Genomic DNA, 27870 nt, shown 5'->3' on the forward strand with positions numbered 1-27870 from the left:
AGTACTTCAACAACATGCAGCCTATAAGTTATGCACCGTGAAATTTTTATGATATTTTTTTCAATATTAAATGTAGTATAGTGTTGCTAATTATACTTTAAGTTGTAATAAACCAACAAGTAGACCAAATTAACAATATTAAAGTATGAAAACTGCAGGGGGAGTTATTTAATGCCTAAAACGCAATTTCCCCGACTAGTGTCGCCCCTAGTAGCAGTGTCACGAACTAGGAGGAAGAGATCGGGAGTATTGATTGATATCTCACACAAACCTTGCAAATTTAGCCTGTTTGTTTTAACGTTAATTGCCGATATTGTATGTACTTCATTGTGTATTTTAACAAAAACGTGTTGATTTTAAAAAAGGTAGTGGTTTGATTGTCTTTATTATTGTTATTCAGTACAATAATTAAGTTATTTGGAATAATGGTCGACATTTATTTGTTATAGCATCAATATGCATCAACACTTTTAGATTAAATTAATAAATCTTTTCTAAGATATGATTATCTAACCGCCCCAGAACTATAATCAAAAATTCGATCTTACGCATTATATATTTTATTCAAATGTATTTTCCAACACTTTTGTGTACCAAATCGCCTAGTTGTTTGTAAAAGCTGTATAAAAGTTAAATATAATCATTAACCCTCCCGAAAATACAATAGCGTGAATGTTAATATTTTTTCGACTTTTTTGCAAGTTGTTAGAATTTTTCCAGTTTTCCTACTAATTTTGTACAAGAAAAATAGTTATTTCCGTAGAGTATGCGTTGTTTGTAGCATACTACGACATTTGACAGTCAGTTTTAAAATGTTTATGTAATTAGTTTGAACATGTCTGCATCTATTTAATCTAATTATACTAAACTGGTTTTTAAACTTGCATTTTCACCTTCACGTCTATCAAAGAAGTGTTGTGATCGAAGACTTGTCAATTCTTATTTTACTTTCCACTCGTCACACGGGGCCAGTCACGTCCGACCTGTTTTTGAACGAGTTTAATCAAAGAATAATTGGATTCCGAAACTAGAATTTCACGATCCCATTTTCCTTTGGGCTCTCGTTTTCAACTTAGTTTAAAACCTTTAGTAGTTTTTTAAAAACTTACAGAATTGTTTGAATGATTATTATTCAACGGTGACGCAAATGACTAAATAATATTTGCGACTGAACTTGCTGAAGTTTTGGGTTTCTTAAATTACAAACACGGTTGTTCTTCAAAATATCTTATTTTGGAATTATGTTCTTTAAAAGATTATTGTGGTTATTTTTAATCGCCGAAATGTAAGGTCAGATTCTAGCTATGTAACATAAGTTATGTGTTGTTTAGTTAGTTTTTAATCGATATTTAGATATTAAACATTAAAGTTGTGTATTTTATTAAATAATGTTTGCTTAATTTTAGAAATTTAAATTCTTAAGCGACTTCTCAGACATTAATCAAAGGCGTATAAGTTTACACAGAACAAATTTTAAGGGTGTTCCAATGAAAAAAAAAAAATAATTTTATCCTAATATTGTTCAGTTTTTATCGTACAGACATCTGCGAAGCAGTGTCCTGTAACAGAGGTCACCTGTGAAAAATACAGCCGCTTCATACTTAAATGTCCTGTCAAGCTGAGATTCTGTTTAATCTCTTTGCCTAAAACATCGACTAGACACTTATAGTAATTTTTCTTGTGCTAAATTAAGTTTTAAAACTTTAATCTTCTTCCCCTGCAGGCATCACAAGTTTGTAATACACAAATTTTAATAATTTCAGTATACAATGTCTAGTATCAAAATAATAAACTTGAAGTATAACAAAAATGGATTAAGTATTTTTTTCATTATATCCTGTACACATTAGATTACAAGCTGAAACAGCAACACATTTTGGTTTGACTGCATTTAAAAACTTAGTAAAAATTACCTTTGCTGAATTTATTCAAATACTGTAGTTTACATCTTGTAACTTGATTTAATTTATACTTATATTTTTTATGAGCAATGAATTATTTTTTTGTAAATTTGGAAATGGTACAATACAATATGGTACTTTTTAATGTACTCGTGCTACAACAATAGTAAAGAGTACAAACGAAGTTGGTTCAATTATTAGTAAAAACCACAATAAGGGGCAGATGAAATTCTGTTACCTGCTTACCCAAACACCTACCAGTAAAACTGTAATCGATTTCAAAACAATCCAAGGCGTTTCTTTTAGTTACCTTTTCTCCCCAAGGGAAAGAGATAAGTGGACCTTTTAAGGGCAACACGGAAAGGGTCTTAGTGCAAGGAAAATGCCTCGCCATTAGTTTTCTCAGATGCATTTCCCGTCCTTTGTCAGCGCTGGAAATGTTTGTTCGTGGATTACGTGTTACACATTAGCTGACCTGTTGTGTGAAAATGGAATTGAAGTTTTATAAATAAAAAAATCAAAAATAATCCATACTTTCGTATTATCCTAGTTTACCGCCGATTTAAGATGTTTAACTGTATATTTAATTAGTCACAAACTATTTAATTTCGTTGTGCGCGTTGTATGCAATATCTAGTTATCATATATTATGGATTTGTAATGAGGTGAATTGTGTTAATTAATGAGCCTAATGTTAATCTTGGCTATTTTATTACTAATCCATCTATGTATTTCGCAATTGGGTAAGGGAAACCTCATGATGACGTGATCATATATGACTACTATCATACGTGTGACTATCTTTTCTTACGTTCTACCTTTATAATATACAGTACACATATGCAGTTAGGGTTACGCTGTGTAATTATTTAGGAAAGGGGATTATTTTAACATTACCATAAATACCTTAAACAAATTCCCTAAAATTGTTTTCCATAATCATCCTAATCTGAAAGCATATTTAAAACATTTCCCCACCGCGATTAGTTTAAAATAAAATTTCCTCGATGTTTCGCGAATGGGAAATGTCTGGAATAATCTTTTAGATAACATTACAAATAATGCGATCTAAACAAAGGATAATCCTAGTAGTATTAGGTTTTAATATATTCATCGTATAATACAGTACTAAAATATCTCATGGTGGAGTGGACATTTTTCGTGTTTCATATTCGCTGAATCACCAAGTGTTACCAATTTCTCTCCATCGCCAACACACTTCCAGATAAACTGTTATCTACCAAGAAAAAGCTGTAGATTTTTTTCTTTGTTTATGAGAAGGGCTTTTCTCTTACACACTAACCAATAAAGACTTGTACAATTATGATGTTTAACGACCTGGTTCGACAAAACAGTGAATAAAGTTTTCCCAAAACTTAATATATCAGTGTACAAATTAGTATTTTTTTAGGTTTCTTTGTTTTACAACTGTTTAGGTTAAGCATTGCTGCTATATATTTAACGTTCTTCTTCAGATCCATAATCTTTACGGTAAAATCACTAAATCTGGTGCTACACACTATAAGATTGAATTACTGAACTATACTATCAAAAATTAGGCTACACTATTTTAATTTATTGGAACTAAATTTCCTTGGAATTTCTTTTACTTATTAAAACTACTATTAAACCAACATTGGATTAAAATATAGTTAGCTTCTACTAGTTTTATCATGGAGTTAATAGATTTCTAAGCTTTGGTTTATCTTAAGAGTCAATAAGCAATATTGTTGCACACAAAATTCAATTACTGGAGGAATTAGATTTAAAGAGGTCAATCCTGAGTGTTTTGGCTTAAAATAAATAGGCTTTCTATCCAAGAAGTTATGTTATTATGTCCTTAGATTTTAGGTTTATATGAAATAAATACTGTACCAGTCCCAACCACACAATAGATATTTTGAGCCATTACTAATATAAAATAGGGAGGTAATCCTTTAAACACGCTTTAATGGATTTTTTCAGCGGTCTTATTATTTACTGTAGGGATTTTCATGGTAACGATTTGTATTTGTGGATACAATTTGAATGAGTTAACGATTTTTTTTATTGATATGACAAGTTCGCACGGAAGTATTTTTCAGTATAGTCGAGTTTTAGTTTACTTATTCTACAGCTCAATTGGAATATCTATATGTTAAAAGGCAAGCATTTTTCTTGAAACCCCTTTTTCTCAGCTCGTGTGTATTGCAGGTAAAATCTACACATACCTTAAGAAAGATATTTTCATGTAGGTGTGCAGAATCTCTTTATAAATTAAAATAGGCTAAAAAATAAGCACAAAAATTACACGAACCTTATTGATTGCTCTGCTGGTGATGAAATGACAACGAAATATAAACAGAAAATCAAAACAAATGTAATAAATTCCAATCATCCAATGTTATACTTACAGCATGGGGTTAAAATTGAGAAGTCAGTGCATTACACATTTTTTGTTGAGTTTTCAACCACTGGACGACCTCCAGTAATGTATATGATAACATAATGTTTGATACGATTAGGTACTCGTAGGATTGCAAAGTAATTAAAATAATCCTATCTTAATAATCATACAAACCAACATAAAATATTGGTGAAAATATGCAATCTTAAAACGGGTATTAATATATTTTCCGATTTCGTTTTTAAACTGGTGATCTCGGTTAAATGCTTTAAATTGGACATGATTAGGAAGGAAGCAAAAAATATCGCTCGAATGACCAATTGGATTCGATAGTCAATATAATGATCGTTATCAGCTGACGCCACAGGCACGGATGAGTGCACGCTGACATGGTCCCTAAGGAGCTGGACACAGTCCCTACTTTCCTGGAGCCAAACAGGAATAGTCAGATAGGGAATTGTTGTTTTGCATTTTAGGTTTTCGTAATTCTTATTCCTTTTTAAATTGCAATTATTCTGCTGAAGCGTATCTGCATTCATTGCTAGAATCTATAAGTTTTTTTTTGTAAAATCATATTTTTACTATGGTGGACTTTTTAAAACGATTGTATGTATGTATTTTGCCGTCTTTAGCATATAAAAGTTAGTAGCAAATTATTTTCATTATGTCTCTGCTTGTTGATAAGCGTTTGAGAATTTTATTTGTAGACTGTCAATTTATTTTTAACACTATATTTTAATTAATTATTTATTATCATCAATTAAATAATTTATTCTTATTAATTGGATTATTTATTATTTATTTTTATTTATATATTTTTCAATTAAAATCGCTATGAGAAGATTTGCATGCATTTTAAAAACGGTTTCATTTATTTAAATGCCTCTTAAAATGTTATTATTTAGCATGCCACAGATAATGTTTGACCCTAAAAACATAAAATTTTCAATTTCTTTTAAACCATTTTGTAGAGCTTTAAAAACATATAATGTATTTTATGGAAGAGTTGTCATGCGCCTGATCGTTACGAAGAAAATAAAAAAAAACCGTAATTTGAAATTTTTATGCTATTCTTACGGAGAATAAATACAACTTTAATACTTTTAATTTAAATGGCAACCATACGAATTCTATTTTGCTTGTATATGAATATTTTTGGATAAAATTTGGAAAATTTATTGATTTCATAACTATATTACAGTTTTTACATTTAACTATAACAAACTTTATTACCTTTCGTGTAGCAGCAAACCTAAGTACTCATTAAACTAACGTTATTTAAATAGGCCTAATAAGAAATATGACACTTTAATGTTGATAGTTAAGTTAAAATCCTATTAGACAAAATGAAATTCTGCAAAATTAGTCTGAAGGTATGCTGTGGTGGGTTATTTTAACAATATAACAGATTTCAAATATAGTATAAATTCAAATATGTTTATTAAAATTTCCAACCAACTTATCATTTTTGTCAGACAAATTAATCGAAATCCAATTGGAATACTAAAAAAGTTATAAGAAAGTTTGTACTCGTAAGACAATCTCACTAAATCTATTTGGCTATAAACAAGTTAAAAATTAAAAAAAACCGAAGATCTTAATATTACTTTAATAATTAATTGTTTTACAACCTAACTGTGAAACTATGATACAAATCATATTCACAACTAATCGACTGACTAGAGTTTGACCCACCCTATGTTATCCATTAATTGCAACTGGCATTAAGTCCATGACAAAATAAAACGAAATGCAATTAAAACTCGGTGAACCTCTTAACTAATTTGAGACAACAAGATGAACATAAAACTAATCCTTTGTATAGTGCATATCCATTTTAAGTATACCAAATCTTACTATCAATAAAATAATAAGTATCAGCAATCTGACACATACTTTCTCCCATAAGTCCCCATAAGTCCATAAGTCCCATAATTTATCATGGGCCATCCCCTTTATCCTTTTATAAGCGGTAGGAGTAACTATGATATTTTATAGGAAAAATCACACAAGTTGCAATAACTTTTGCACCGTAATTGTTACAGCAATTGGGGCAAGCATTATGTGTTGAGAATTATAAGGACTATCACATACTAATTTCAATCGACACCGGCATTTTTTCCTATTTTATAGGTTTGTTAAATGGGAAAATAACATAATTTACAACAGCATTTGAACCATATATTTTTTCAGAAATGGGATTGGTACAGTTTTGTTTAGAATTTAAAGGACCGTAACATACTAAATCTTTATCAAAATAGTTCTGGCCATTTTTTGAGAAAATGCGATTTTCCCGTTGTTTTATGGGAAAATCACCATTAAAAATAAAAATTTCAAAACAATAAAAAATCTTCTGGAGATACCATAGGTTAGTACCTACATACCAAATTTCATCCAAATCGGACTACAGGTGTGGTCTAAAGCTCAGTACGCATCCACACATACAGTCTTACACACAGGGGACCCAAAACGGGCATATACACTCAAAACTCAAACTAAAAATTTTTGACAAAACAATAATGTCTCCATAGTCTAAATTTACGTTATTTTAAAAGGTCCCAAAATGTAGGCTCTTTGAATTATACCTTCATCTTGGCGGCAAAGCTTTTTTAAGCTACCAATTGTTCAGTGAAGGTAAATTAATCCTATTGAAAACATTGAAATCGATTTTTCGAGTGAGTGCAGTCTTTACCTGTGTGAATTTTGTATGAATGATTTGCATTTGTAAATGAGCCCAAACATTGCACCCGAGCTCCAAAGTAAAATGTTTGATCCATACGAGTATTTGAAATATTAATCACAATACCTTTTGTTTACTGATAAATATAAATTTAGCGACATGCATTAAAAATGTTACACATATTCTCTGTTTTTAAATTATTAAAATCAGTAGGATTGATGTTTTGTACCAATTGAAAACCTTTTGTATAAACATGTAAACTGGACATTTAATAACAACGTTAGAAAGAGATTATATTGTTTTAGATTTGAAATACGACGTGTTCTGTATAATTACAGTAAGTGAGTTGAAACCTTTGTGAAGTTTACAATCGTCCTTACCACAACCACTTGTAGCCTAAGGGATCGCACCCTTGTTATACAAACTCTGTTTTCGTTCTCGATTCATAACTTGAGGATATTGCCTAGCATAACAACGCTTCATAGTTTTCAATTCTCTCTAAATGTGATATCATCCGTTTTTGTTGACTTTTGCAAAACCATTTTCCCTATATACATATCCAAAACGTTTAATAATAAGATTTAATAATATACGGAATTCAATGAAGTCTGCAAATTTGTTCTATAAACATAAGTAAACTATAGTCTTGGTATTGTGTCTTGGTACCAAAATCCACCATTAAGTTGCAGGATTACCAATACATCAGACAAAGAAATAGTCCCCTAGTCTAGGCGATTACAATTTATGCGAAGTTCTTCACAAAAGTCTTCTTATTAAAAGTTCGAAATTTGTAAATAAATAAATGCGGCATTATTTGCAAGCGTCTCTTAGTAGAAAAACCCGCTGTACTCAAAGTAACTCAAATCTTTAGTAATTAACATAAAGTACAATTTTGATTCTAATTTTTAAATTTGCGAACCTCTACTCAAGTTGTAAGCTATTCAGTACTTTTAACTAGTTTTAAAATTAGCTTAATGTACTTAACCCATAGATTTTGGTTACTTCGACACTTTAGTAGTTAGATGTTGGACAGTGCTATGCCTGTATAGATGTTTTTAATGTGATTAAAATTTAACTTTCTTTAATCAAAAATTCAAATTTCAAATTCGTTTATTCAGCTAAAAATTTACAAAATAATTGCATTAGCCAAGTTATAAAAAAGGTTGTTAATGGTGCATTTATAATCAAGAACCGCTATGTAACATTACAGTAATTCTTTAGAAGTTGACAAATTGTGTTCAAATTCGAAAAATGCACCGCTCAGGTGACCACGGTAGTCGAATTTAACTAACGACCATCGTTGCCAATAAATCTCAGGTGGAGCTCCACGAGACGCCTTTAAATACGGTTGATTTACTAGGAAATATTATTAATGATTCTAATGATTCTGATAAAATTGTGTCACGATGACTTTTATTAGTCTAATTTGACCCACGTTCACGTATTTATGTTGAAAACCGGAATTACCGGGGTAGAAATTTAGTAAATGTAATGTAAATGTAAATGTAATGTTTAGTAAATGTTTTAGAAAATTTTGTTTGTAACACATTTGTTGAGAATACTGTTAATTACAGGTTACAAAATAATGATTTTAGTTGCGTTTTTGTTTGGTTTCACTTTTTCTTACTAAAAATATTAATTGATATTTTTTTTCAGTATTTTATTTGCACGGGTTGATAAGTGAATGCTTTTCATACAGCTGCTATTCATGCATTGTTCCAGCCGTGTTTTAGTTATTCGCGTTTGAGTGACAACTGTCTGCTGGAATCAGCATAATGATCGTTATCAACGGGACGGCTGCTGACGTCACAGTCCCGGGAGAGAACGGTTGACTGGACATCAACTGAGTCCCCAGGGCTACCTAGGCATGGAATATATTACAGACGAATGCATTAACTCCATCAGAGTATAGTGTATATGTTAATAATATTACTTGTGATCGATTTCAGATTTTTTTTCATAAAATCACAGTACAGTATTAATAGTTGACAGAAGTGTGCGTATTCAATTTATTGTGCAGATGTAAGAGAACTGTCCATACAAAGGCTTTGAATTAGGTTACTATATATTTTCGACCTTGTTAAATAGCATTATTAGTTAATAGCCCAATGTTAAATATCATTGAGTCAGTGTTGTTTGGTATCACGTCAAATGTTAGATTTTTTTTGCAATATTTTTTTTTCTGCAATTAACATTGCAATTCATAGGCCATTGACTTTTAAATGTTACGCTAATATGAAAATTTAATATAATTTACATATTGGAGTAAAAATCAACATCTCACAAAATGCTCTTGTTTTTAAAGTCAATCAAAAGAATATTATTAAACTGTGGCAATGTTCTTGTGTTTTTAGCGAATTTCCCTATAGGGAAGTAGCTATTACCGTAGGTCTCATGGTAAGACTTAGGCCCGGGACCGATTTACTTTTTCATTTTAATGTCCCCAGAGGCCAAAAACACCATTCGTTCAAATTTTTATATATGTATATATATATATAGATTTTGTTATTGTATACATCAATGAGGGCTACTTTAAATGTTACTAAGCAAATCAAAATACCACAGTACCCTAAAAACATTTTATTTTATATTACTTACATGTTTCGGACATTAATGCCATGATCACAGTATAGTATATAACCTCTATATACTATACTGTGATCATGGCATTAATGTCCGAAACATGTAAGTAATATAAAATAAAATGTTTTTAGGGTACTGTGGTATTTTGATTTGCTTAGTAATATATAGATTTATATATATATATATGAGTCCGTGAACACGATAACTTGAGTAATTTTTATCCGATTTTGATGAAATTTTGTTTGAAGGTGTAAGGCAGGATAAACTTGAATGAGTTCGCGATCCAGCATGATCGGACCATGGGAACAGGGTTTTATGGGGTAAAAATTGGTTTTTCTCACTTTTTACCCTCAAAACACAAAATTTCCCAATTGTAGTTTGCTTGTTTATGGATATATTTTGATCAAACTTGGCAAATTTATTTATTTTATAGTAAGCTATCAATATTTTACTAAAAACACACAACTTTATTAGTTTCCTTGTAGCAGCAAACCTAGGTACTCGTTAAACCTAATGTTATTTAAATAGATCAATTGAAAATCAATTCGGCCAAATGGAAATTCGCTTGGACGGCAGGTTTGCTGCGGCGGTGGTATTTTTTAAATGGGTAGGTTGAGGTGTTGCCAAGGCTTCGCCCTTATATATTTGTTTTCAATAATTTGAGGTGTTTACATAATTTGGTAATATAAAGTACGTGCCTACAATTTGAATGTTGTAGTTTTGGTTATATATACAAGGGGTTTCCTATTCACAACTAATTTTGTATTAATCTATTGGTTTTTGAAAATGCAATGTCTTACAGTACCTGTAAGGTAAATTGTACCTAATCTTAACTCCAATAGAGGTGTGGTTTATAGAATTTAGCTTAAAGGCTTTTTGTTAACCCATTGAAGAACTTTTTATCGTTCCTATTTAAAGTTGAATGTGTAAAAAGACAAGAAGTGTGATGACGTGAAAAACTAAATATTTAACATAAAAGGTTTAACCTGGCTAATTCTGTAAATAATATTAACTCTACCGCACGAGTTGCATGTTTGTTATCTGTAATTATACAATCACAAAGTGCGCCTAAAATTAATGCGATTTCGCTACGAGTTATAGCTTTTCGGAGTTTCAAAAACAAACCAAAATCACGATAATATTACTTGGCCCAAGGGACAGGCCTGAACTGTTCATCGACGGTCAACACTTTGAGAAACTTTGCCACACAAACGCGTCACCTGGGTCCGGCTGGGTTTTGCAATTATGTATAAACGTTTTGTGAAACCAACTTTCTCTTTTGTCAGCTCAACTCCCTTTACATGTTTCACATATAACACCACGGACCCATTGCAATTGAAAGGGAGCACGATCTCATACAACCGAATACACTAGAATATTGCTAGTGTATGTGAATCTCGGAAATAATATGCATTATTGATGCTCAAGTTATGTCTTTGAAATATATGAGCAGGACTTTTGACTACATTGAAACTAAAATATATAAACGTAGAATAAATACTCAATAAATAAAACATTTCTATCTTTAAAAATGCTTTTAAATGAACGCTGCCATAATGAAAATACTAAGAATTGTTAATTTGAGCTCATTATAACTGGAATAGGAAAATTGACTTGTTAGGAAATTAGTGTTGTTTGTAAAGTTTTCAATGAACACTTTAAAAATCAACAAATAAAAAGGCTAGCTAACATTTTAACGGACTTAACGTATCCAAACCTGTATTATTTAATACTTTACATTTCTTTTAGATGTATTTGCGATCTAAATCAGTAACCACAAGAAAGTAAGGGCCTTGACAGCTTGGGCGATATATTGGCTAACTTTAGGTGGTTGTCGTGACAGTTTGGTGCAACTTTCTTATAAAACAAAACACTGTTCGCTATCAAACCCTCGCCTAAAACTTATAGTTTTGTTTTACTCAGTTGTTTTCTTTGATCTAAAACCCATGAAAACGTTTGAAACTACAAAAAAAATCAATACATAGTGATTACATTTGATAACTTTTGATTTGTTTTGCATTCAAATTTTTTGTGTTGGATGTTTTCCTTGGAGGATTATTGAATGTAAATAGTCAATTAAAATACGCTAGGATTTTCTAATAGTAAAATTGGCGTTTAATACCAAACGTTTAAAGGCATTTATAAGCACAAGTTATACAGAAAATCATATGGCACAATGGTTATCATGACACACTCAATGGCATAAACACGATATTATTGCCTTACATAAGATGTTATCCGTATTATAAATTATCGTAATAATCCAGCATTTGAAATAGTAAACGAAAAAAACTAAAGAAGAATTTTATGAACAGTTAAGTTATTGGTTGTTAGGTTATTGATTCTTTCAGAAATTAAACAATGTTAGGGATTTTTTATGCTATAAAAAAATAGCATGCCATAACTACACACCCAATTTGAAACTGATTAAGACGTCCCGTTGCCCGTTTCTAAGGTTGGTGTAAGATCAATACTTCTCTGATCATTAATGGTTTGAAAACAACAATATAATACATATTTGTAGACAAGTGGTTACAATGCTTGCCTTTGTAACTGAACGTTTATTTCTACTGATGACGCATTATTTAGCGTTGAGTCAAGATTGATTCATAGTTCAATTATCAATTTAATGTGACATAGACTCAGTGGCTAGATAAATAATTGAATCGTTAAATGAAAGCTATTGGTTTATTCCCATGGTGGAAGGAAAAAAACATAGGTGTGCTATTCCCACATATTCTGACGTCACTCGGATTGCAAACAAAAGATCACCTGATTGTAACTGTCAAATTAGTATATGTATTTGTTTTGATTTGGTTGTTGTTGTTTTTATTATTATAAAAACAATAACACTCAAATCAAAACAAATACAAACCAATTTGACAGTTACAATCAGGTGATCTTTTGTTTGCAATCCGAGTGACGTCAGAATATGTGGGAATAGCACACCTATGTTTTTTCCTTCCACCATGGTTTATTCCTAACCTGGACATAGATGCCGTTTGTTATTTATTGATTTTGCTATTTATCATAAAATTGACGTTAGATAGTAATGAACCCAGGGTTTTGACTGTTCACTTATACAAATCACAGAATATACTACTGACTTTGAAACACGCAGAAAATAATAAAATATTTATTTGAAACATTAAATGTGTGTTATTTTCCATGCCTAATAGCGTAGTATTAAATTCTAAGTAATATGGGCGTTTAAAAGTTAAATAGATTTGTCAATACTTTTAATTTACACTATTTAGTCAACAACAACAGCTATACATCAACTACTACCTCGTGAACTAACATTAAACTTAATTTACAAACATAATTTCAACGTCAGGGAAATCTGATGCAGCATTTGCTGCCAGAGTAGTGCATTAACAAGGTGTTCAAAGTTATACAAATATTTACCTGTTGTGATTGGAATTGCTGATTAGTTTTCTTTGATTGCTTTTGTTTGAGCACAAACAATATGTTTTGTTAAACAGCGTAGTTAATTAATTAGTCGTATTGAAATATCTACATTTTTATACGTTTATTATTTTAGCACAAATATATTGTGCACGCTTTTATAAAGTACATGTTTAATCTGGGTAATCCGAACAACGAACATGTTTAGATTTTACCATGATTTTTTTTTCATGTTGTTTAACAATTACCAACATGTACTGAGAGGTACCAACAGGTACTGAAAAAAATGATTTTTTAAAAACTTTTGACAAGAGTGAGTCTTATTGTATGCTATAAATGCAACATAAACATAAAAAAAAACATACCCATATTATTTCCAAAATTTTTGCAGTTTGCTGGGAAGCGTAAATTAACTGATATCTCGCAATTACAATGACACTCAAAACAAGGTTCGGAGACAATCAAACCAACTGACCACACTCGAGGGTTGGACCAAAGGTCAACTTGAGCGGTGGAGACTCTACCACTCAACCAGGGATCAGTTAATTTGAAACCTTCGTAATTAGGTAATGAACCCTTGATTAAGCAATTTGTAACCCCAACCTTTGCCGTCAAGAAAATTCAAACTATCGATCTGGTTTGTGTATGTTTTTGACGAATGAGACTTTTCAACATATGTTGTCTTTTCAGAGATAATGAATTTATTGAAATAAACCACTGTGAAAGATTGTTTTACTATAAATCAACAAAGAACTAAGTGGTGAACTTCTGAAACACTATTAACTCTAAATGTTTATATTTTGTGTAGTTTTAGCTAAAGTATTTTAAATTACATAGCTTAAGGTACAACAACATCACAAATATTCAGAATTTGCAGTTTAAATTTTCAATAATTATTAATACATTATCCTTTTTGTATTTTGTCTTCAGTTATGCTCCTGTGAATTAGAAATCAGTTTTCGTTTCCACTGTTAGCTTTTTTCGTTAAAAAAATATTATCTACACAGACTCTTAAATTTGGTTTCATATCTTATATGAGAACATTAATATGAGATGGCATTAAAACGATGTTATTATTAAACATTATATATCCATAATTGTTAGTAAAACAACGATATAAATAATGAAATGGGTTGCATTCGTAGTAAGGCGGGTAATTAACTATAAAACATGACACTAAGGCTATTTGAAAGCACATAATGTTTTCATAACCACCTTTCCAACTGTTTTAGTAATTACTTAGTTAAATATTGAAATTATAAATGAACATTGTAGTACGCCTATCATAGACTGGCTATTAAAAATTTGAATTTTGTTTAATTCACTCTATTTACATATACAGGGTGATTGGTACTCAGTGTGACAAAATTTTTTTGGTGTAAGTTCAAAGTAAATGAAGTGTGATGTATATCAAATGTTCCAAGTCTAAAAATTAGCTTCCCAAAAAATTATTCTATGTTTTTAAAAACTAACCATGCTTTTAAACTTAATACAGCGATTTCTCAATTACCTGTATATGGATTTGAGTAGATAATGTCATTTTTGTGTTCTAAATTACATTTTGAACAAGTATAATAGAAAGTAATGGAGAATTGGTTGTAAAAACTCCATTGTAAATAGTTTCAAAGATAAAAATTAAGATGTTTGATAAACATTTAAAAACCATGGTCTATTGCATTTTTCACACCCTGTATACAAGAAAGTGTCGGAATATGTTAAAAACTGCGCCATTTTATAAGTTTTCCAACCATATGCTACACCATTGAGCTTTATGTCTGCTTATGTACGCTTTAGTGGTTTGAAGACTACAAAGCATGGTGGCCTTAACATTTAAAACATAGAAAGTCGGCATGTATTAAGCAAAAGTTGTATTTTTGTTTCAGCTTGAACAGTAAAAACAGTAAAAAGTTCCCTGTTTTCCGGTATTCAAACCACTAAAACAAACAAAATAATATATAAACCTCAATAGTGTAGCATATGGTTGGAAAGCTTATAGAATGGCGCAGTTTTTAACATATTCCGACACTTTCTTGTATACAGGGTGTAAAAAATGCAATTGACTATTGCTTTTAAAATTTTTATCAAACATCTTAATTTTTATCTTTGAAACTATTTACAATGGAGTTTTTACAACTGATCCTCCGTTATTTTCTATTATACTTGTTCAAAATTTAATGTAGGCCTAGAATACGAAAATGACATTATCTACTCAAATCCATATACAGGTAATTAAGAAATCGCTGTTTTAAAAGCATGGTTATTTTTGAAAAACATAAAATATTTTTTTGGGAAGCTCATTTTTAGACTTGGAACATTTGATATACATCATCACACTTCATTTACTTTGTACTTACACCAAAAGATTTTTGTAACACTGAGTACCAATCACCCTTTATATATGTAAAATAATATTAATTATTTATATTTCAAAGTAGATAGGGCCTATAGGTTAATTTTATAACTGATGTGATTGAAATAGTTAAGCACCGTTAAAAAAAAATTAATATGGCTGAATATAAATGATAAAATACAGTATGAATTTTAGTACACGTTGGGAATAAAATTCATTTTTTATCAAACACTAAATAATCAGCCTCTAATTTAAATAGTACGCAAAAATAAGTGATTAAGAACTAAAAACACCTTTGAATTACATTTTGCTGTGACAGGAAGTAAGATATACACAACAATAAGATAAAATGATAATAACAAAAACCCAAAGCTAACGTAGCCAATCTATAGTTAAAATGCATGTTTACAAGGTTTAAGGTCGAGTTTCGTGAAATAAATCATTAGAGCAGGAGTAAAAAAGTTTTAACAAGTAAACTTTCCTAAACACGGTCACATTGGGATTAAGGGTGTTTATTTGTTCAACATTAGTTTTTACCTTTTAACATGTTTTCTGCGGAAAGCTGTGAAAAGTTTTAAAATGCTAAATCCTTTGGGAGTAAGAAGGGTTTAGCATTTCTCTGATATATAAATTGTATATATGAATAAGTAATATATTTTACTTTTTATAAAGAGTGCGTAGGATTGCTGCTTCGAGGTTGGTAATATGAAATTATGCACCTTTAGTAATGGTCTACCGAAAAGTTAGTACGGAAAATAATGACCTTTAAATGTGTCAGCAGTTAAGCGAAATATGTGATAAAAGGTGTCCGTCATAAGAACCACATGGGGACCCAGTGAGCAGTTTTGCTGCAATAACAACTACAAAAGGTGTTTTTTAAATATAAACAAAACAATAAATATCAACAAAATAAATCACAATACAAAATTGTAATTGATACAAATAAGAAATTGATTCTTATTATCTTTAAGATTAACATTGAGGAACCGAATACGTAGGTTTGCTGCCATGGTAACTGCCTAAATAGGAATATTTAGTAAAACATATTAAAACAGATAAAAACTAAGTAGAACACAAAGTCTTATGTACATGTTAACTAAAAATCAATATTTACATTTATGGTTACTCTCCATAACATTAAGTTTATCTAGGAAAGAAAACATACTCCAGTTATTACTTTCAATATCTCTGTAGCAAATAGACGCAGAGCAAAGACTCATTACACTAAATCGTTTTTTTTTTTGTTCTGAATTGAATAAACTTTGTACTAATTATTTGGAAACCTTATAGTGAAACGTACGCAAACATATGGATATATCTTGCTATGAAAACCAAGGCGTGGAAGCAAATGTGACAGATTTCTAGACAAACTTCAAATACATTGAATTGAACTTAAAATGTTCAATCATTTTACATCTCTTTACTATTTGCCATTGCTCGTGTGAATGTAACACCTTTCGAAAATGTATAATATAATAACGCAACCAAACAAGCGTAGGACTATTTAACTGCTACGACCACACATCCAATTACATGTGGGGAAAATATTGTTATCGTAGATTAAAACAATAAACCAGCATAAAACTATAAGATTTCCAAAATCATTTTACTGTGAGGTAAAAAAATCCAGATAAGAAATATCAAGATAACTTAATGTTTTAAAAGAAAGTTCCAACCGCAACTGTTGACAGCGACCTATAAAGTTAGGCAATATATTGGCCAAGCTGTCGGACCCTTACTCATTTGCAATTACTGATTTGAGTTATGAACACTCGTGGTAAAGGCAATTCCGCATTAAGTTTAGACCGTACAAAACACTTTCATATACAAACACAAATAGTTTATTGTAATGGCTCTAATGATAAATAAAAGAAGTAGAATCTATACAATGTACAGTGTAGTTTTTTTCAAAATACTCTTGTGGTTTTAGTAATCCTTTAGATTTTTTGTAATGCAGGAGTTCTTAAGCTTATATTTTGGATTTTTTAAAGATTATTTTAGAGTTTTGGTCCGCAATATACGAATACACGTGTCCCAAATATAAAAATTACTTGCAGATTTCGCTTACCTAAAAGAATTGTGCTAGCTAAAAATTTTTTTATTAACATTCTTGGTTTAGGTTACACAAAAGAAACCTGAGAAAAGCTATATCAATGCCAATTCAGTTTAAGAAGCAACTTATGTTTGTGATATGGAACTTTAACACTTGTTATATTGCATACTTTGGTTTGATTAATTTACTACTAAATTTGAATTTCGTGTTAAATTATTTCACAAATCTTAGATTTTGTAGCGGAGCAAAGTTTATTATATTCAAAACAATTTAAAAATCCCTACCGCATTGAATAAACAAGCGATTTCTAAAGTGTATTCAGAAAGATGAGTTTTTAGATCACGGACTTTATAGTTTGTATTTGGTTCAAAACTGGACCCAGCTGTCCTTGTTCATTGGGGGCGATTGGACTTTCGGTAAATAGTCCTGACTTATGAAACAGATTGTCTTAAAAGCTTAACAAGGCATCACACTCCATCTTTCACTCACCCTTCACTTATATTTAGGTTACAATACACACATAGGTGGCGTCCCCATCTCATTATGAATATGGACAAATATGAATATAAACGTATATAACACTTAAACTGAAGTATTAAAGCCGTATGTTGTAGTTGTAGGTCAACGACTACATTTATTCCAAGTGTTTGATAGGAAGTTGACCCCGATGCCCTGGGCCTAGCCTGGTCACTGGTCAGTGATTGGGTATGAAACATTCAGGTACACTTCCAGCACGTCTGTTTGCCGGTCTGCGGCCCTGTTAATAATTCAATATGGCTCATGTTGAAATCACAACCCTCAACTGCTGTAACTACTGTAAATAATTAAGTACGAATCGGCCAACTCGTCGTCCATCACTATTTGTGTAGTTTTTAGTATGTCCGTGTTTCTTATGTTTTTCCGTTATCGTTTGTACATAACCGATCAAGGATTCTCACAGACAGAAAGAGTATGGTTCATGTAATAAAAATATGAAGTAGCTTACGATTGTCATATCTTCATAACTATTGACATACTAGTTTGTATGAGGATATAAATACGGTGAGTAATAATTTGTATACGAGTAAGTTGCATTAAAAGACAAACGGAAACAGCGACTGCAATGAGAAGATAGATTTAATGTTCTGGAACCAGCGATGCTATTCCATGTTTATCATATTCCATTGGTATTGTATTCTATAAATAACTAAGACGCTAAAACTTAGCTTTCCTCTTACAGTGTTTGTTATGTTGTAAATGTTTGTTACACCTTAAAGAATTACTCTTTTAACTTCATTACGGTACTCTAACACTTCTATATCGTAGGCATTTGTATATTTTAAATATCCAAAGATCATATGCAACAGCATTAACACGCGATGAATACAAACTCTTTTGTATTCATTGTAGCACGTTTGTAAAGTTAGAATAGTTCACTCTGGTTTTTGATACCTGTGTGAAAAATTAATTACTCTTTAGTCCCCTGTTGAAATACCATAGATTCCATTTGGATGTAAAATGTTCCATTTATAAATAAAATGTTCCTTTGGAAATGATACTTTTCATTTCGAAATAAAATGTTCCATTTGGAAAAAAATAGATTTTGAAATAAGATTTCCATTTAAAATAAAATGTTTCTCATATTAATTATAAGCAACGTGTTCTGTACGTAACTAGACGTGATTTATATTACAGAAGATAACCGTGACTTTGTATCGACTTACCCTAACTAAAGGGGACGTAACCCCCCTCCCCCTCCATCCCTTGCTCTGACTCAAGATTATTGCGTTATCTGTGAACTTGAAACTAATTACGCTCTACATCGAACATCAGTAGATACATTTAAACCGTCGGTTACACAAGGATACCGGTTAAACTACGTTACGTAGCGTTTGTTATGTTACTTGTGATTGAATTTGCCATCTCTATATATGACAAAATATGCAATAAGCTGATTTACGTTTGTTCCATACCTTTAATGATTTGTTTGTTTAATTAACTAACTTTTTTTTGCCCACTCAAAGAAATATGTTTTTGCTTACCACATTTAAAATTTGAAACAAATTTATCTTAGCCTACTTATATTATAATTATTAGAACTTTATAAAGTAAATTTGAAATATAAATGAAGGTTACAGCGTTAATAGTTATGGATAGGGATTCTTTTAGCTATATAAGTGTATATAATTAGAAATTGGCTATGCACGATGTAGAGTTTCCAGTCCATATTTAGATTACAAACAGATGGAAATCGATAGACAATTTTGTATTGTTAAGAGTTTCTTATAAAAACCTCCCCTAAGGCCGGAGCACGTGCGTGGAAGATGGTATTAAAGAATTGTCCGCAAATAGGGGACGTATTTGGAATATAAAGTGGTGGATGATATTGCGGCATGAAAGCCTCATCGAAAAACAAAGGATACAAAATGTGTATCAGATAATAAAACACGTTCAAGTAATCGCCTCTATTTAGTAACTTTATTGTTCTTTCATTATTCATTGCACTATTACAAATCCTTGAATAAATTTTACTTTTTGCCTCTGAATGGTTTTTATATACTATTTTAAGCAGCAAGTCCTTTTTTACATAAAAAACACAAACAGAAATGATTTAAGTAATTCTTTAACCAAGTAAACTCTCTTTTACATGAAAATTTTTCTACAATTTATTGTATAATTTATTGAATGATTGATGATTTCTTTTACCTCTTCAATATTTTAATTTTTCTAATGATTAAAAGTTTTTCAAGATCATACAATTATTCGTCATAATTAAATCTTACTTTAATTTATTGGAAATGAGAATAATGTAATAAACTTAGTATTGTAATGCCATTTTAATAAATTACTGACTCATAATTACATATACCCTCTGGTAAGTTTTCAGAACATTTTTAAATTGTAATCAAACTAATGCTAAATAACATAACGTCAGAGGAAAAACGATTCCCAAACATGGCTTTATTGTCCATAGAATATTTATGTTCTCATATCGGTTGTAGTGGGTAAACACATTGCTCAATGTAAAACAAACATTTCCCGATTGCGATTGTTTTGTTTGGATTCAGTTATAGTTTAGTTTAGGTAAATTAGTACACGGCAGCATTAATTACCCGGCTAAAATAGCTAGGTAGAATCGATTGTTGGACTATATGACTTTACCTTCCAGTTTTGAGGCAGACAAACGTCCGTGGATTCTTAAAACATAAAAATGATCAACTGATGAAAACTGGAATTTATTGAAGCAACTAACTTATTTCATAAGCAGTTGTTTTAAGATATAATACAATTGAGTGTGTTGTGTTGCTAGCCTAGTGGTTAGAGTATCAGTCTGAGGTGCAGGAAGATAGGTTCAATTCCTGGCACATCCACAAAACTGGGCTTGGACTGCTTTCCCCTAAAAGCGTTTGGATTGACTAATTAACAAATGTCACTGGAGTAGACACAAGCACAAGGAAAATCAATCAATAAATAATAAGAATTCCGCTTTTAATTTGTATTTTGCTAACGAATATCGAGTGTAGGTTTTGAACTGCTATCAGTGGTGAGTGTTTTGTTCTGCTAGTCCACCCCCCCCCCCTTCCACCACCACCAACCCTAAAGGACTCTGAGCAAACACGGGATGTAAAACTGTCACGCTCCAATTCTTTCGTTCCTAGAACAAAAGGCGTCTGAACCGAGATACTGCTTCATACTCGGGGAAATTCAGACAGAAATTCATCCAGAGTATAGATCGTGTGTTTTTAAAAATTAAACTCATACGGATAATTGTTGACAAATTTCGTGATATGTTGTAGGAACATGTGTAGGTATTTTGTTTTGAGCGTGATGAGATTGGTGTAATCAATTCAAGCGTAATACATAGTATCTTCTCTATTATGTAATCTTGAAAGGGGTGTCATCTAAATTTATAATACGCAGTAAACTGCTCTTGAGCCTAAATAAATTTATATGATGTTATTAATTTATTTTACACTTCTTGTAAGTATTTTTTATGCCCCACCTACATTCGCATCCTAGGACGCTGCCCATGTAGATAAAATCACTTGGTGATTGGTAGGATTTGAACCCGGGGCCTCAGGCTCCGAAGTCGTGATCTCTACTATTAGACCGGCTCGCAACCCCCTCTTTGATCAGCCATAGTGATTGTTTATAAAAAATCAAACTAACTTAATAATACGCCAAATTTGTGTAGACTTTCACATTTGAGTAAATAAATTTATGTACACCTTTTTAAGTTTTTTGTGGCCTATTCTAACATTGAATTGGTCCAACAGCTGGTACAGTTCCGTGACAGTAACTCTACTCAAATGACGGGACTTTGACGAGAACAAAGACATCTCTGCCTTGATTATAAAGCATATAGCGCGGACTGAGGAACCGATTCATCAAAACCTTAGCAATGTTTCACACGAAAATATGCTCTCCTCTCATGTTTATTTAGCGTTACTGTCAATTCCAATAATAATAAAATGTTGGGAATGATATTATTTCAATGTATGCGTTTAAAATATTAATAAATTTTGTTTGCTGGACAGTATTTCTAGTTTACTAGTGTAGTTAAGACCGCACCCGAATGTCCAATTTGTTCAAAGCTACCTTGTAGAGTCGGACACTTAAATAAGACGTAATCAGGTTAATTAGTTAGGGAGTTGGCTGCAACGGAGAAGTTGATGTTAAGTCTTCGTTAGAAGTAAATTATCCCTCGGTTACGACCAAGTTTTTCAGCAATTAAATCTATATAAACTTGCTCAATTTCAAACTAACTTGCTCGTTTCTTATGGTGAAAACATAAAACTTATACCGTAATTTTGAAAATTGCTCTAAATGCATGTTAATTATATACATATTATATACAAGTTTATAAACTAAAGAAAATTGTATATGAATAGAATTTTCATAGAGATAAGAGTACAGGTCAAGGAAAAACATATTACTTTTTGCCAAAATATAAAAAAATATTATAATTTTGCCTTATATTTCAGCCATATTATTTGTAGAATATATTATATATTTACTTACAACTTGGACACAAGAAAATTATAATGGTCCACCATAGCACATTGGTTACACATTTAACTGGGAGTATAGAGGTAATATTATTTAATTTAACGGGGAAATTGCTTTTAAGATCAAAGGTCTAGTAGAATACAACATACGGTTGATATCTAGGTCATGTCATCTGCAAAGTTATAATCGCTTGTATTCAATGTATTGTATTTAATAATACAACACTTACACAACAGAATTTCTTAGATAAGGGGACACGTTTAATACTAGATACGGATAGAGTTTTTATTAAGAAAACATAATAAATAGTTAAATATTTAAATGACCAACAAACAAATACAAATACAAATATTTCATTTGAAGAATATTAAAATTAACAAAATGCTTATTTATTGTTACAGGTATGTTCGGCCAAATTCTACCTAGTGTCTTACGCATTGTTATCGGTGAGTGTTTAACAAATAAATATAATATAGAGTTTTATATTTATGGCGTAACGTATATTGTTTTGATTCCTGATGTCCCTAAGATATGGAATTATCAGTATCGGCTGTTAAACTATTTATAAAAAACGTTTATATTTCTGACACTTAAAAATTTAGAGTTTTAAATAATGTAATTTCAATATGGAACAGAACCTTAGAGTAACCTATGACTATGTTATTTCTCAGGTCTCTTAAAGGCTAACCTCAGTTTATGCCCTCTAAGGATGTTAACACGTAGTTCGTTTACAAGTGTAAATTGAGGTCAGATCCGCAACACGTATTTCGCAGTAAATAAGTGGCACCGTGCAAGGAGACGCTGCGGGGTATTTTCGCCGTTGCTAGGGAGACGGTTGGCAGCCCTGTCCGTGGGGGCGGTGGAAGGGAGGTTTCTCAGTCATCAGCCGGCGCTCGCGGAGTGCGGGTCAATCTTTCTTGTAGTCATGCCGCCGCTTGTTGATTCATGTGAAACGTTCCGAGTCTGTCAATACCCGCGTAATTTAGCAACCTGTGTTCACTATGTAATAGTTATTTTTTCCAAAAAAATACGTTACAGTTATATAGCTATTGTGATAATTTTTGAGCCTAAATTGTTTGCCTTTTAAAATTTTGTGATGTGCCTTCATGTCGAATTTTCTGCGGTACAGTAGGACGTGTACCCCAGCGATACCGACGGTAGATATATTTTTCTACGTGTTTTTGATCACGGTCAAAAATTGGTCACCGGCTTTAAATCTGTGAATAGCCCCCTGAGTGTTGTGTTTTCCTCATGATGGTGGAGTATACTTCAAGTCTGCCTAAGAACTCCAAGATCTGCCGTGGTGGCACGCACGCTACCATGCCCTCTCACAGCCTCTCCTCGCGGCGACGGAGGAACAAGACCGTACACTTCGGAGACACGCTCATGTCGGAGGTGAAGTGTGGCGAGGACCTGAAAACCGGGGCTTCCTCCGGCCAGGAGTCCGGCTGTGAGAGTAGGGGTAGCGTGGTCAGCCTGCCCGGTCAGTTCGACTACAACGTCCAGCAACTCTTTACCTTCATCGGGACCGTCCTTAGTGCGTGGGACAAGGATGAAACTTCATCCGAGCCTTGCTCTTCCTCTAAAACATCCTCCTCCCACCACCATAACCACCACAACCACCATCACAATCACAACCATCATCACCCGAGAAGGAAAAGACAGCCAAACATCCTCAACTACCTCCTCAACGGTGATTCACTGGATGGAAATGAGCATTTGTGTTCTCCCACCTTTAAACATAAACATTGTAAACTCGCCCCCGGGAGCTGTAACGCTCTCTTTCTCAGAAAGGTGGGTCGTTTCTCTTTTACTGTTGATACATCGTGATATGATAATAAAAACAAAATATGCATAGAGTAAACAAAATTAAAAATACACTACAGCCGGATTAAAATAAGGGAAGATTCGGTGTTAAGTTTATGTCGTTAGTTTAACTCATTCAGGTAATGCAAGCATGCCTGTAAGGAATACATTCCTAGAATATTATGCATGCAAATCTTGGAACATTTTATTAAAGTTTTAATAGTTGTACTTTTGCTTTAAGCTGTGTATTTTTTCTGAATAATTTGTTACTCCCATCGATTTAGACGAGTTAAATTTTAAAGTGTTATGTCGATTAAATTTTCTTTGTGATATGTCTGATAAAAAAATTCCCCCGCCGCAACAAACCTGCCGACTAAGTGAACTTCCAATTGTCTGAATTGATTTTCAATTAAATCTATTTAAATAACATTAGGTTTAATGAGTACCTACCTATGTTTGCTGGAACAAGGAAACTAAGTGTATTTTTTAGTAAAATATTATAGCTTAATATAAAATAAATAAATTTGCCAAGTTTGTTAAACAAGCAGACTACAACATGTTACAATATTCTCCATAAGAATAACATGGGAATTTTAAATTTACAATTTTTTGAATTTTCTCCGTTACCAATAACCGCAAAAAAACACTTTGATATACTAAATTATTTGTTTTTTAAGCTCATTAAAAAGGTCTAGAGAGAAATTGGGAAATTTTGTGTTTTGAGGGTCAAACATGAGAAACCCATTTTTTACCCTATAAAACCCCATATATATATACAAATTTAAAAGAATTGTGTTTTTGGCCTCTGGGGACATTCAAATGAAAAAGTAAATCGGTCCCGCCCCTAGGTCTTACCGTGCAACTACGGTAATAGCTACTTCCCTATAGGGAAATTCGTTAAAATATTACCGTTTCCTTTTTCCTTTAAAATTACGACCTGATATCACTGACCTCCATCAAATCTTAATTAGCTTTACCAATTAGTTCTTTTATAAAGTTACCTACAACGTGCTTAAGTTTGTTAGATTGCATACGCAAAGTTTTACAGCATAACACAAAATACTTCCTTAAACTGTAACTTATAGTTTTAAAAGAACATCAATTTGAAACTACCTATCTACTTTTTTAATTGGGCCACCGACTCATCAGCACAAAGTAATACAATGTGACAAGTTAGGTCAATGTTTCTAACACTTTTTTAGTTCTCTGTTAAGGTTATCGCTGTTCCAAATGATTGTGAAAATTCAGTGATATACATTTGATTGCAACTTGTAACTAAACAAAAACTGTGGTAATGTTTACAGAAGGTGTTACAGTTTTAGCTAGCTTAAATTAATAGAAAAGGATGTAAACTTTACTTGGGATATTAATCATGATTACGAAAATGCACATTTTGTATATTGAATGATTGCTTTTGAGGAAGATTTAGAGTTGGTGATCCGACTGATAATTTGTTCTAATACTAGTTTATATGAAAGAGTTTTTTTTTATTTTATCCACAGTGTTCGAGATTGATCATCTAAATTAAATAAAGGCGTACGCAGGGAACCGACATAATATAGACAGCACATAGATAGTGAGTGTAAGTGTGTTAGGATAGCTTATCTATGAGTTGTACACCTTATGGATGCATACATAGGTAGCCAACAATATAATATAGCAATTTAATAGAAAAAAATGTGATGGTCTCTGTGTGTAAAAAAATTCAAATACAAATTCCAAAAACTAAATTACTGGATAAACTATGAAGAGTAATGTGCCAATGGATATGCAAAGAACCCTTTCTAAATGCATATAAAAATATTATATAACAATTTTGTGTAGTTTAATATTTTTAATTCTTGGACACATCAATACGGTTGTATCGTTCATAATGCACACGAAGTATAATTATTGTACCTATTGGGACTTAGTGACACTAACTGTGTGATAAGAGGCAACAATATTAACACTAGTGATATTCAGAGTGCTTTATTTTGTTGTTACATTCAACGTATTGAGCAACATTTTTTGACGTTGATTTAAGTAGCTTGCTTGGAATGAGAACCCTACCGAATCCGAACCGTTATGTCGGTCAGTATTTTGGCCTTTCCAAAAACGCAATTATCACCATAATTTGAAAGTCTACTTAAATCCTGGAAGCATACCTATTATACTTGAACAGTTATTATTAATTTTAATTTACGCATAAAATATATCCGTAATCTATAAAATTATTTTAATATATAAATTCTACATCATTATTTGTTAATACATTTTAAAGTGGTTATGGAAAAGATAAGCGTTTTTCCATTTATGTATACTGTAGTAGAAATCGGGTATGGTTAAATTGATCTTAGTTTGTAGACACATATATCAAAATACAATGTTAAAGAATAAAGAGAAGCTAAATTGACTCCCAAGTTACGTCAAGAATGATTCCATTTCTAAATAAAAGGACTCAATGTATTTAACCTCATTTGCTTCGGTAGAACGTCATTCAACTCGTCTTTTAACCGCAAAGTTTTCAGTGGGTGAGTTTTAAAGTTCTAATTACATTACTTTACTGCTGTAGTAAACAAGTAAACAGCATTAATAAGATTGCGTTTGCATTGATTTAACCCCGAGTTTTGCTTACAATTCAAATCTGAGAGGAAAGTAAACTCGAGCTGAGGAAGCACTCGTGTTAAATTGATTTTCTCTGATGTAATATTATGGAAACTTCAATTAACGCAGATCCGATGTTATGAAACCATGATTAAATATTAAACCAAGATGAAAGTGGTGTCGACAGCGATATTCTTGGAAGAAATTATCTCTTGATATTAAGTGATCTCTGTCGTTCTCTGATTTTTGTACTTTTTATTTTAAACTCTTGTTTTGTGAAGATTATTTATCGTGCTTCGAGTAAGGTTTTGTAAGGTTTTATGCATTGTGTTAAATGCCATGCGTTATGTAAGGTTTAACAAGTCGTATAAGGTTTTCACGGGTACCGTAAAATCAAAAGTCTCAATAAAGGAAGAGAGTGTTCAATCTAGTTTACAAATTTAATAAATTTTTTTAAAGACGGACGTCTTTTAGAGCTTTTGAATATGAAAAAGCCCTTGTTTCCAGTTAAGGCCATAGATAGCTCCAGTAAAAAATGTCTTACACGTCCGAAAGAATAATTTAAAAAACACCTCTTTACAAGTATTTTACTATTCAAACCTGTTTTATATTTCAGCACACTTTTACGATAAACAGTTTAAATTTTACTCTGAAGCTAAGTCAAGTTTATAAGCTAAGTCGAGCACTATTATTAGCAAACCTCCATAAGTTTCAGCAAAAAAGAGAGTTTAGTTAAATTCATTTTATTCAGCTATTTATTCATTACAGCAATTGGTATAAAAGTAAAGCGTTTAGGTATAAAATGATTTCCAGTTAACAATCTTTGGTAAAAAAACTGTTTTTTAAATTGTACTAAATCCATTAACCCCTTTAAGAAAGCTATTGATATAGTATAAGTAGTTTTTAATACCTTGGTTATATATCAAAACTGATTACCGTTTACAAACTTTTGGGTTATTTTGCCAATGTACGGTATTCTAGTTTGATAAGGTAATTCGTGTTGTATGTTATGACTGTTGATTTAATCTTGTAATAAGATTTTATAATTTTTCAGGTAAACCATCTGAAACCCCTTTTTCAGTAATTTATTCTACATCATTTACTTATATAGATTACAATAGGCTATCG

At 31.6% G+C, this 27870-nt stretch overlaps 1 protein-coding gene across 7 annotated transcripts in view; it reads left to right on the plus strand.

The window, feature by feature from the left end:
- The window catches only part of LOC128985820 (protein still life, isoforms C/SIF type 2), a 587264-nt gene that overhangs the window by 122209 nt on the left and 437185 nt on the right, over nucleotides 1-27870 (plus strand). The window contains exon 1 of one of the 7 annotated variants that reach the window (XM_054405732.1): nucleotides 23252-24144. The exons of the other annotated variants lie outside the window; for them this stretch is intronic. Within the exon in view, the coding sequence (XP_054261707.1) occupies nucleotides 23602-24144 (543 nt within the window). The 5' untranslated portion in view covers nucleotides 23252-23601. Of the gene's footprint in view, nucleotides 1-23251; nucleotides 24145-27870 lie in introns of those variants that run through there. 7 annotated transcript variants of the gene reach the window in all.

Source organism: Macrosteles quadrilineatus, unplaced genomic scaffold, assembly GCF_028750875.1.
Source record: "Macrosteles quadrilineatus isolate MER2022 unplaced genomic scaffold, UCM_ALF_1.0 Scaffold_2__2_contigs__length_208266976, whole genome shotgun sequence".
NCBI classification, from domain to species: domain Eukaryota; kingdom Metazoa; phylum Arthropoda; class Insecta; order Hemiptera; family Cicadellidae; genus Macrosteles; species Macrosteles quadrilineatus.